General features: G+C 36.8%; 1 protein-coding gene across 1 annotated transcript in view; it reads left to right on the plus strand.

Annotated features, from left to right (window-relative positions):
• The first annotated feature begins 336 nt into the window (after positions 1–336).
• The window catches only part of epha4b (eph receptor A4b), a 115,039-nt gene continuing 101,919 nt past the window's right edge, over positions 337–13,456 (plus strand). The window contains exon 1 of the mRNA XM_058796558.1: positions 337–538. Coding sequence (XP_058652541.1) covers positions 436–538 — 103 coding nt within the window. The 5' untranslated portion in view covers positions 337–435. The remainder of the gene's footprint in view (positions 539–13,456) is intronic.

The raw sequence follows: 13,456 nt of genomic DNA on the forward strand, positions 1-13,456 counted from the left end.
AATTATTCCATGTTTGTTTATTTCGTAGTAATACGAGACGATTTCTTTTTTCCCGCCTAATATAGCTTACTTCAGAAACTTACACCATCAAACAAAGTGTCCCTACTACTAAACTTACCTCAGAAAATTAGAATTAAGCAGTTTTAAGCCAGTCTAAAATGAAATGTGACAGCTGTCATCGTCCGCGCTTCCTTCAGTTTCCGTGTGGCGGTTGAGATCTTTATCGAGCTCGCTCCTTTAAAAGCAGCCGCGCGCCTCCCGCCGTCCTCCGTTTCCCTGGCAGCCCGGGATGATTGACACTCTCCGAGGCTAGTCCAGGACCCTCCCTCTCCTCTGCTCTGCTCTCCTCTCCTCTCCTCACTTGAGCTCTGATCGCGAGCCTCAGTAACTTTCTACAGCGAGAGGGATGCAGCGCGCGCTCAGCGCAGCCTGAAAATGGCAACCCTTTGGATTTATCCGTCCCTTCTTTTCTTTCTTTTCCTTCTTTTCCCCTCCCTCACACCGAGTCAAGCCTTACGGAATTACCCAGAGAATGAAGGTAAGAGGGCTTTTTGTTTATTAACTAAGAATAGGATTAATTAATGGCTGAGGTTTTCGGGAGACACAGTTTCTGAAGTGCGCTCTGGATGCTGTGGTTTCTATAAATCATGCATAAGGTGAATGAAGCAAGCAGGGGAAAATAGCAAGTGCATGTGTTTTTAAATAAGGTTTATTGAAATATTAGGGTACAACACGTTTGTCCTGTAGAACTCGCTTTTGAAGTGCTCCCTGTGGATTGCAGTTGGACATTTTTTAATTTTTTTTTACACTACACACGTGCCAGTTATTAGGATAATGAAAACGATTGCACACGATCAGATCACAGATGTGAAATTTTAAGAATTATTGTAATGCACGTTTGCTACCACAGCTAATAAAATAAAATAAAATAAATAAATAGAAAATAAGCTGTGAATACTCTTATACTCTACTCGAAAGTCACAGTACAACAGTAAAGCAATATATTTTTTAGTTTATTTATTTATTCACCCCCAGTTAAAAGTTAACTGGAAGAACTATGACTATGTGTTAAAAAGTTATTTAATATGTTATTATTTAATATTATAGCAAGTGTTAAAAGTTATTTGAAAGCACATACATTTGCTAAGGATTAAAAAGCAAATAAAACTAAACTAAGAATATCATTTGAGCAGGTAAAAGTCTTATGTGTCCAGAAATTGAGCGGTGTGTTGTGTGCAATGTGCCGTATGGCCAGCTGGAACAAGAGAGAAGTCTCTATAAGCCTGATCATTTATCAGTGACCATAAGGTGATTTGTTAATGGTGACTGCATCTTGTCTATATAGCAGTCTCCATACACGCTAGAAAAATCTGTTCCACAGTCTGTTAAATAAATAAAAAAATCCTAAAATAGCATATAAGTACCAGTTCTCTGCCACAAGAATGAGAACACATGAAACTGGCCAAGTAGTTTATCACTTTATTTAAAAATAAATACATTTGTAATAGTAATTTATGCTTATGTTAATGAAGGTTTATTTTCATTATCTCAAAAAAAAAAAAAAAAAGAGCATGTTTCTCTGTGTGTGCCAGAGGTTTGAGTTGTCCAGCAAATATTTCAGTATGGTTTTTTTGTTGTTTTTTGTTTTTTGTAATAAAGACAGTCAGATCTTATGAATGCAAAATGCATCCTAGATAGACAATGAAGATAATGCTTCCATCGAGGCAGAGAGATTTTGCAGTAATTTCCTATCCCGAGCAGAAGAGTGAAAAAACTTCTCTTTTTTCTGGGTCCTTTCAGTGAATTCATTCATAAATGGAAGAAATCAGCTTTTTGAGTGAAAGAAGCATTTAGATTGCACCAATGCCAACTCTCAAAACCTGAGGAAAATGTATTTTGTTGGATGAAAAATGCATTTTAGAAGATGATGAAACTGTGTTTAACCAGTGGAAATGGGAGACAATTCATTTTGTGCCCAACAGAAGGACTAAACAGTGCTTTAAAGGTTGGTGTCTCTGGCCGTCCGGTGACTGAAAATCACTTTCGCTCTGTTTCTTTTTCCCTGTGTTCCCTCCCAGCAGGGCTTGTTCTTCTAGCCTCTTTCTTCTTTATAATGTTTTCTGCTTTCTTCTGAACCCTCCACTCTGTTATCGGCCTAATTGGCCGACTTTAGTCGACTGCCCCATGTCTTTGTATTTTCGTAGTAGCATGTGCTGTGTATGTGAGCAGAGTGCATAACAGCTCATCCAGTGGCTTCCAACGCCTAAGCACGGTCTCTTCTGCTTTGTCTCTGCTATGCTCCGTGGTGCTCTATGTGACTGTAAATAACGTCTTCTCATCTGGAGGACGCCCGCTGTGCTTGCTCACCGAGCCGTAAGACTGACCAGCGTTTGTTATTTTAAGCCGCAGTGGGAGTGCGGGTGCCATGTTACACTGGAGCAATGCGAACACAATGACACGGGAGTCATTTGCCACATATGGACCAAAATGTGGAAGTCATCTAAGAAGGAATTAATTCAGAGAGGTCAGGGGACAGTGCAGCAGCTGGTGTGAACAGCAGAGGGCGCCGTGTAGCACACAAATTATTTTGTCAGGGTTTTGTTTTGCGGTGCATCTCACAGTTTCGTGAATTTAGAATATGAAAAATTTGGGGCAGAACCAAAAAAATTGGTTTTTATTTTGACAAGGGTTGGGATTTTGAGCCCCATTCATGGAGATCTTAGCACAATTATGCCAAGACATCACCAAGCGTGTTTTCCAGAGTTTCAACAAGCACACGACTAGACACTGATTCAAAACTAATTTTACAATGAAATGAAGAAGAGCTCTGTTTAGTCTCTTGCAGTCTGCCAGCGGAGGGTTCATACCACCTGCTTGAGAAAAGATTAGATTGAGTCTGATCCGGGTTGGTGAGCTTAATTCGGTTTAATGGCTTAAAAAGAACATTTAATCTTTTTGCTGAACCCCTGGAATGGTCATCGATTTTATGTTTCTTTTTTTCTTCTTTCGCTTTAGAATTAGTATTCTAGCTCCACCATGGGCTGTTTTCACAGCTCTGATATTCCTCTCTCTCTTTCCTCCCTTCTAGCGAGTTTGGGTGACCTGTCCCTGTTGCATGCTTTCATTTACTGGGCAGCAGGATTAGTGGCTCAGCTTCCCCCCAGGGGAAGAGGCTCTGTTTGTGAAGGAGCCTCTGTTCTCTGCCTTTTCTCCAGGTTTAAACAGTCTGGATTAGAGTGCCCTCATGGCCAAATGCCTCGGCTAAAACAAGCAAGAGAGCAGGACACACACACACACACACACACAAAAAAAAAATCAAGTGTCCATGCTCTTATAATAGTCAATGTTTGATTGACAAGCTCACTGTAAGTCAAGGTATTCTAAAATGTTAAATTAATTTAAGATTTGGTTTACAATTTGTATCGAATTATAAAATTGCATAAATCTGTCTATCTGTCTCTCTCTCTCTCTGTCTGTCTGTCTATCAAGACCCTCTGAGTAATTGTATATATAGATATTCGGCTAAATAGACATCAGTCTTAGTTCTCAGAGTTTGCATCTTCTTAACATTTAGGAGACATAATGAAGTTTCAGTAATGTGTCAGGCAAAATAATAATAGAAACAAATGAGACATTGTGTGTGAAGAATACCTCAGATAATTTGATGTTGGATAAAAATGAAATGAGAAATGTTTGACTTTTGGTCATGTACTCTCATGTTGTTCCAAATAGTTCCTTCCATCTGTGGAAAACAAAAGAAGAATTACTTTGAAATTTTTTTGTTGTTTCTTCATCAGTGGGATCCAGTGTTCTTTGGGACCCCATTGACTTTTATTGTTTAAGCTGTTTTTGTCCATACATTCTTCAAAATATCATCTTGTATGCTCTTCGGTAGAGAGATGAACAATCCCTTTAAGATCTCTTCGAAACTCTAGAGTCTTTCTTTTAGGAGAATAACTATAGATCTATTTATTGATTACACTTGTTTAACTGTATAATGAGAACGGGAATCATAATATAATTTTATGATTAATCACATCAGTGTAATTGGATTGCTTTTATCACCATCATTATTTTGTTCATGACCTTGAGCTGACGTGGGCATTGATTGGCTGCCTCACCGCACTGATTCACCTCTATTACTGGGATTACTGATGGCTTTGCGCTGTAGGTTGCACACCAATGTGCAATCATAAAAAAAGACCTTAGAGAGCCTCTTAATTTCCCACCGTACACACCATTATTACCACACACGAGCAAAGGCTGAGAGCAAATGATTTTCTGGACACACAATGGCTCGAGCCAGGTAATTGATTGCCAATATTATTTGCAATGAAATTAAAATGAAATAGGTAGGGTAGACATATAGCTATTGATTTTAGGACATCATCAGCCTTGAATTGTGCACAATGGCCTACAAACAGTGTGAATTGGCAGATCGCTGTAGTTTCTTTGTAAAAAAGGATCATTTTACACGATTGGTTATTTGTTTTGGTTGAACTCGGGTCATTTGGGCTCTATCTGTTGTTTTTGTAAAGGAACCCTTCCTATGACATGCTGGGCTGGTGACCTGTATTCACTGGGATGCCCTCTGTTCTGCATTGCCCTGTCAGCTACGAATACTTCTGTCTCCAACAAATGAGCCGCTCAGTCCTCCCTTTTTAACTCTCTCACTCTTTCCTTTCTGTTTCTACAAATGAACGCCTCTGACACTCATGTTCGGCTCCTGGTTCTCTCACTGGAAGCTCATTAGCAGGCTAGTCAACACAATGGAGCCTGACTCTAAACGTCACGCTGTGCGCTCCGCTCTCCCTGCGGTCTTGCTGGGTCCCAGTCTTGACCTTTTATTTGTTTTAATTGAATTCATCTGTCTGCCTTTGGCCTTAGCTTCTCTCTTTTTTGCGTGGTTTGGAGAGGCGATTGTGCTCAGAGAATTGCCGCCTTACCGCAGCGCTAAACAAACAGCAGGGTTTTTCAATTTGCTCGGCTCTGTGTTATTGACCGGGTGAAATCTCTCAGTGCCTGTGTCCCGCATGCTTCAAGTCTCTGTATTCTGTTTGTCAGAGGTGATGGTGGGCTGTTTGCTCAGCTCATCTGTGCCGGCTCCTTCTGTGTGGTGGGTCAGACGATGGTTAGATTCACATTTCCATGCAATGCGACCTTGCCACTCGATGAACATCTCTTTTTCAAAAGCCAAAACCAACATCCTGCTCCGGACGGCTGTTTCCTGGGTCATTCTGATATCACATGCTGTCTCTGTGACCTGATCCAGTCTTATGCGGTTCTTGAGACGGCACTTTAGATGGTCAACACACAGTGATAAAAGAGGTGTAATTTAAGTAATGCACCTCTTAACTGGAAAATAATACAGCCTGGTCATGTTATAAAGATCGGGGAGCATTTTTGGTAGGGAAAATAGTTAAAGTGATACGATAATGCACCACAAAACTATTGGTGGTCACAAGTAAGTGCACTGAAAATGGATGGAACGAGGTTTGTGAGTAGATGATGGTGAAAATTAATTCTCGTCTTCCTTTGCAGATTTAGGTTTCTGGTGTCATACGACCCACTTCTACAACCACAATGTGACAGAACTACAGTGACATAGGTCAAGAACTAGTAACAATGTTTTGAAATGAAGTAATGTATCTTTTCTTTTGGCTGATATTTTTAAATATTTCAAATATTTCAATAGTTTATTTCAATAGTTCAATAATTTATTATTTAAAAAAAATTAATTATAGCTGCAGTCTGTAACTTTTGGCGCTCTAGCGGTTAATAAACAGAACTGCGTGCATCTTGCGGAAGAACATTGTAGCCGGAGCTACTTCTCTCTCTTTATGTCTATGACGAATCATGCAGGGACCAGCTACTCCGCAGCGGTACCTACCCGAACCAGTCTAAATAGTCTGAATATAAACACTTATTATAGGTGTACTGTAGTGATTCAAGACATGCCAAAACCACTGTTTGGAAAATGGATTCATGGTGTACTCGCTTATTTATTATATAAATTTTGTAAATTTTGAACAAAAAGTTACGGACTGCAGCTTTAATTGTCAGTTGAATATATATATATATATATATATATATATATATATATATATATATATATATATATATATATATATATTAGTGCTGTCAAATGATTAATCCCAATTAATCGCATTCAAAATAAAAGTTTTTGTTTACATAAAATATGTATGTGTACTTTGTATATCTATTATGTATATATAAATACTCACACATACAATATATATTTTGAAAATATTTACATGTGTATATATATATATTATATTATATTTCATATTATATATAAATATATTTAATATATAAACAACATATTTTTCTTAAATATATACATGCATGTTTGTATTTTAAATTGAAATAAATTTTTATATAAATTTAATATAACGGATGTTGCCCAAATTGTAAAAATAAATAATAATAGTAAATTATATTTTATATATATATATATATATATATATATATATATATATATAATAAATATACACAGTACACACTCATATATTATGTAAACTAAAACTTATATTTTGGATGCGATTAATCACGATTAATCGCTTGGCAGCACACACACACACACACAAAACATTTTTAAAAAATAAATATATATATATATATATATATATATACTGTATATATATATATATATACTGTATATATATATATATATATATACTGTATATAAAATATAATTTACTATTATTATTTATTTTTACAATTTGGGCAAAATCCGTTATATTAAATTTATCTGAAAATGTATTTAAATTTATTTATTACCTCACAGGATTCCTTACTAATCAGAGATACTCCGGTTTGTGAATGGAATCAAACCTTTTCCATCTCGCAGCCAGGTGATTATGGGAATTTTTGTGGTCTTTTTGTTCAATCCATGTAGAGCCTGATGGCCAGTGGGAAATGGCAGAGGAAAATGAGAATGAAAGAGATGAAAAGGAGAGGAAAAGAGTGGTCATTGTCTGAGGGCTTCATTCTCCATGCACTCTCCAGACTGGGCCTGATGTTGGCAGCACAATAGCAGGGCGACCTGGCAGCTGATAGGGGGAAAAAAGAGGTAGAATGGAGATGTGTTTGTGGGAAGGATTTGTATGCCAATGAGCTTTAGCCTGGACTGACTGAAAGTCTCTCTCTTTCTCTCTCTTTTTCTCTCTCAGTCACTCACACTCTTTTCTCTTCCAGCTTTCTCTCATTCTTTCCCTCCTGTGGCCAATTTGGTGCCGAGGGACTTGAGGATGCTGTCATTCAAAAATCTTGTCTTCTAAAGCTTTGTGTTCCCATGACTCTAAGCTTTGTCCTCCTGTGTGATTGTCAGAGTGCATGTGTGTGCGTAAGCGGGTGTATTCAGTTTTCCTTCTCTCCTGTCCAGTTTTGTGTGTGTCTGTGCTTGCTTGGCTTTGCGGTGCTTCAGATAAATTCTACAGTACTTTCAGAGGGCTAACAAATACCAGTATTTTCAGTTTGCAACATTTTTACATTTACATTTACATTTATGCATTTAGCAGACGCTTTTATCCAAAGCGACTTACATTGCATTCAAGTTACAGTTTTTACATTTTATCAGCTCTTGCTTTCCCTGGGAATCGAACCCATGATCTCGGCGTTGCTAGCGCCATGCTCTACTATTTGAGCTACAGGAAAGCCTTTTTTTCTCAGTATTTTACAGTACCAGATTGAGAGAATGCTATTTAAAATAAGAACATATACATTACAAATCTGTATCTCAGATGTCTAAATTGTGTTGTTGCTGGCAGCTACATTTTCTGAATATAGATAATTAAAAAAAATAAATAAATAAGTTGCAAATAAAAGGTTATTGGAATAGGTTTACAAGAAAATACTATTTTAGTCTTAATACACACAATTGCATGTTTAATTCAGTGTTCCTTGCCATGTCTTTGTAAATAATTGTGAAATTTACTAGCAGTGTCCGAGTGAAAAGTATTTCTACATCATTGTTTTTTTTTTTCAGTAATGTGAACAGTCATGGTTAATGACTTAATTTCATTAATTTCACTTCTTCAGCACTTTTTACAATGTACATTGTTTCAAAAGAGCTCTACATACACACACTACAGTTCCAAAGTTAGTAAGATTTGCATAAAATATACGATGCATTGCATTGATTAATCTTTCTTTTGAGCTTTTATTCATTTAAAGATCCTGAAAAAAAGTAGTGCTGTCAAACGATGGATCATGATTAATCGCATCCAAAATAAAAGTTTGTTTACATAATAATGTGTGTGCACTGTGTATATTTATTATTTATATAAATATGCACAGTACACATTTTGAAAATATTTACATGTATTTATATGTATATATTTATATTCATATAATTTATATTATATATAAATACATTTAATATACAAACATAACATATTTTTCTTAAATATATACATGAATGTGTGTATGTATATATATATATATATATATATATATATATACACACACACACACATAATAAATATACACAGTACACACACATATATTATGTAAATAAAACTTTTATTTTGGATGCGATTAATCGTTTGACAGTATTAAAAAAATATATATTTTCTTTTCCTTTTTTGAAAATTGACAGTTTCCACCAAAATATTAAAGCAGCAAAACTGTTTAATAAGAAATGGTCATATTAGAATTTGATGGCCAATATTATTTATTTTAGTGTTCATACTAAAACACAGATCACAAATTTTATATGCTATTAATGTACAGTAATTTTGGGTAAGTGTTAAGTACTTTTTTTGCCTTGATATTATCTTCAGTCAGACAGATTCTGATTAAAAAACCAACCAACAAACAAACAAACAAACAAACGCTAATACTGATACAGTCACTGAAATATCTGGCATCTCTGTCTAAAAGGGTTTTATATACGTCTTTCCAAGCAAGCTGTGAGTTTGGAAGAGGAAGCGGTCTCTTCCATATGCTTTTCTGATGACTTTGGCTCATTATGGATTCAGCCCATGATGCTGGTAGCTGCTCGCAGGTACACTGACTCGGCCCTCAGCAGTGATTATGTGCTCACTAATGTGCCATTGGCTGCCGAGTGACCCAGTGTGGAGAGAGCTGACCAAACCGCACCGACTCCAGCATTCCTTAATGTCTTACTGCAGCGAGAACCACAAATCTTCAGTTTCCCCCTTGCTGTACCCCTGTACCTCCCTGTTACCACGACAACACTCTGGCCCCTGCCACTGAGAGCGGAACGAAAGACCCTAAGCACCATTGACGGCCTCATTCAGATGGAGAAATGCATCGGAGAGGTTGAGAGGTGTATGTGTTGTGCGTTTTTGTGCTTAATCTATTATAAACTTTATGTTTTTAGACCTAATGTGTTCTATAGGTAGGCTGTTTCAGTACACCTTTTTATCTTCATATTGATTCTGTTTTTCAGTAGGCAGTCCGTATATTCACACCTGTGACAAAGCGTGTGTTTTGGGCTGCCGCCCTCATTGTGAAGTCGTGCGGCTCTGCCTAAGGTATTGGAAGGGCTGGCGGGGCGTTTGATTGCTGGCAGGTAGATTAAAGCAGCTCTTCCGCCGGGATTAGAAAGCGAAAGGGGATGGAAGTGGAGATCACAGCCAGAGGAACACTGAGCTCTCCCCACTCAAAGCGTCCGTAATCACCCCTGGCCTGGACTCAAGCACTTCAACAGCAGGCGAGAGAGAGAGAAAGCGAGCATCATGGGAGATCTGGATAAAGAGAGAGGGCTAGAATGAAAAAGGGAACAGTTTTGATGTTGGTCTCAATTTCTGGATGTATGTTGTTATGCTAGTGATCGAGCGAGTGAAATTGTTTTTTCAGTGGCTGATACCAGATGACAGCCAGAGAATTTTCTTAGAAAGCATGTAGATTAACGAAGAATTCAAAGATCTTGAATATTTTTTAATTTATGTGCAAAAATTTCAAAAGCGGTGCTTACCAAGTCTGCATTAATTCGATCAAAATATAAAAACTGTAATACTATTAAAGATTACTCTTTAAATCACATGATCTATCAGAAATTACTTTAATATGCTGATTTGGTGTTCAAGAAACATTTCCTTTGTTATTATGTTGAAAACAGCTCCTAAATATTTTATGGAATTTATTTTAATATTTTTATTTTATTTATAAATGTTTTACTGTTGATTTCTTGAATGCTTGTATGCTGAATAAAATAAATAAAATAAATATTTTATATACTGTGTATATATATATATATATATTATAATTCAAACAGTGTATAATATAAAATGTTAATGTTAAATAAAAAAAAAAAAAAAAGTGCAGTAGCGACCTAATCTATTCATGTGATTCAAGCAATTTTAATCACTGTCCAATGCCGATCATCTTAGTGTGTGTTTAAATTTGTTGTTTGCTTCTCTTGGATCTTTAAGTCTGGACCAGAAAAGAAACATGGTATATTTAGTCCTGGTTCAGTACAGATAGTGTTCACACTGCAAATATATTTTGCAAACTTACTGAACTTACCAAACATGAAAAAGGTGGATCTCGGTCCACTCGTTGTGCACCAAGGTTCGGTATGGCAGCCTTCACACTTATTCAAATGAACAACACTAACAGAGCAATCGCACCAGAGTCTGTTCAAACCAAGCCTGCCAAGTGTAAACACACCCTTAAACTGTCCAAATGTCAGCTAATTTTTCAGCCTGGCCACAATGTATGTCAGACAATAACAAACATTTTTCTTCCCCATATGCTTCCAGTACAGATTCACTAATGCAATGAACTAAAAGTGCAACAGATCAATGGATTATGATAAAAGTGTTGTATTTAATGATTTATTACAATAAAATCCTGGAGTGGACTCTAGCTTGTCTCTGGGGCGTCCTGTTCCAGTAACATGGTCCCACAGTCTCTCTGCTTTTCTTGCCCATGTACAATGCTGCCTGCCGACGATAATCGATACATGAGCATGCCTGTTTGAAACCAAACCCTGTGAAGAGCCCATGCAGTCTGCTCCTGCAGACAACAGAGGCAGTCATGGGAAAATGATTCACATGTTGTGTTGAGAGAAACATTTATCTCTGCAGCAAACATGAATCCTTTAAAATCCTTACAGTAAATCCTCAGACCCATTTTATGTAAGGCGATGGAACTGTGTGATAAGGCAGTGTTTTATTTGCCAGAAGTGTGAGATGAGGCGAGATATGAATCTTACTGTAAAGTGTTTTGCTGGCTTTGATCTGGTATCGAGTCATAGATGGTGTTTTGTATCTGGTTTTATTGGATGATGAATCTGAGCAGGGCTGGGACACAAATGGACAAAAGTCTTTTAGATGTGAGAAAGCAAGTCAAGTTAGAGTTACACTTGTAGATGAATTCACTTCTCTAGGGACAGAAATAGAGTGAGATAAGTAAGAAAGAACAGAAGAGACAAAGAGATGAGAAATTAGGAAGGTTGTCTGTCTGTCTGTCTGTCTATCTGTCGTTCTATTTATTGTTCATTCTATCGTTTGTTCTGTCATTCTATCTATCGTTCTATCTATCTATCATTATATTGTTCTATCATTCTAATGTTCTATCTGTCTGTCTGTCTATCTATCTATCTATCTATCTATCTATCTATCTATCTATCTATCTATCTATCTATCTATCTATCTGTCTATCTGTCTGTCTGTCGTTCAAGAGTTCTATCATTCTACTGTTCTATCATCTATCTATCTGTATGTCTGTCTGTCTGTCTGTCGTTCTAGAGTTCTATCTATCTATCTACTCTTAAAAATAATGGTGCTTCAAAAGGTCATTCAAACGATGCCATAGAAGAACCATCTATCTATCTATCTATCTATCTATCTATCTATCTATCTATCTATCTATCTATCTATCTATCTATCTATCTATCTATCTATCTATCTATCTATCTATCTATCTATCTATCTATCGTTCTATCGTTCTCTCGTTCTATAATTCCATCTATTGTTCTATCATTCTACTGTTCTATCTATCTGTCTGTCTGTCTGTCATTCTATCTATCTATCTATCTATCTATCTATCTATCTATCTATCTATCTATCTATCTATCTATCTATCTATCATCTCGTTCTGTTGTTCTATCATTTTATCTATCGTTCTGTCATTCCATCTATTCTTCTATAGTTCTACTGTTCTATCTAGCTGTCTGTCTGTCTATCTATCTATCTATCTATCTATCTATCTATCTATCTATCTATCTATCTATCTATCTATCTATCTATCTATCTGTCTGTCTGTCTGTCTGTCTGTCTAGCATTCTATCTATCTATCTGTCCGTCTGTCCATCTGTCGGTCTGTTATTTTTTAACAAAACAACTAATACAAGACTTTGTAAAAGCAAATGCAAACTCAATTTTTTAAAAAAGTTTATTTAAATTTCATTTCATATTAATTCTACTTCCTTGCATACAGTTTGCAAGTGGTTTTCACTTAAAGCCTCTTTAGACACACAGTTATGTTTGTGAAGCGTCAGAGCTGAACTGTGATGTGTGGTGTTTAGTTAAATAAAGTCTCTTTTGTTTTGCCACCACAGGCTTTATCAGAAGCTATGTGAGTAACTGATATAACAGTCATCCACCTGTGTTATCCGCATTATCACTGGCTTCCTCTTTCCTCTGCCATTTCGTAATTGTTTATCCCGATTTAACGCGTCCAAATTAGTGGTTCTCATCCGCAAGGCGGTTGTATTGGGTCAGCTTCCGCCCTCCATTAGACGCTGTGCTATTAAAGACATCAGTAATCACTAGGTTTAACCAAACAAAGACCACAGAAATGCTCTTTATCTGTTGTGTGTGGGTTTTAAAGAGCGACCTTTCCTCAGAGAAAAGGCTACCTGTTCACTGAACAAATGGCCTCAGCAAACACTCTGACACACTTTCGCTGCAACTTTATTTATTTGCAAATGTCACCGTCACCGGGGCGTAATGTGTTGCATCAGGCGTAGAGCTCTTTGGAAAAGCGCTCCTCATCAATCCAGAGGATTTAGATGGGGACAGAAGAGAGGAGGAGGGGGAGGAGGAAGGGAGATGCATCTGGCTTCACTGAATCACTCCATATGAACACTTTTTTTTTTGTTTCGTATTGTCTTTTATGTACATAGAATATTAGGCTATATAGGCGAAAGCATTTCTATTAAAATGCATTTTATTCAAATGGCCTCTTCTATGATTGGTTAAACACTTTGAATGTGAAATGAGCAATTTACATCAGCTCTGTGTCGCTGTAGTTGTTTGGACATTTTATGCAGTGCACAGTATGTGAGGCAGAGCAGATCCTCTCACCGCTTAAGGATTACAGTCATTCTGCGGGAAAATATTTATGATACATGACTCCATTAATCTTACACCGACACTGCACTTGTCACTATAAATCAAACACACATCCCACTCTGCTTCATACACGACAGCTAAGGATACAGTGGTCATACTTTTGTTCT

This window comes from Onychostoma macrolepis, chromosome 02, assembly GCF_012432095.1.
Source record: "Onychostoma macrolepis isolate SWU-2019 chromosome 02, ASM1243209v1, whole genome shotgun sequence".
Lineage (NCBI taxonomy): Eukaryota > Metazoa > Chordata > Actinopteri > Cypriniformes > Cyprinidae > Onychostoma > Onychostoma macrolepis.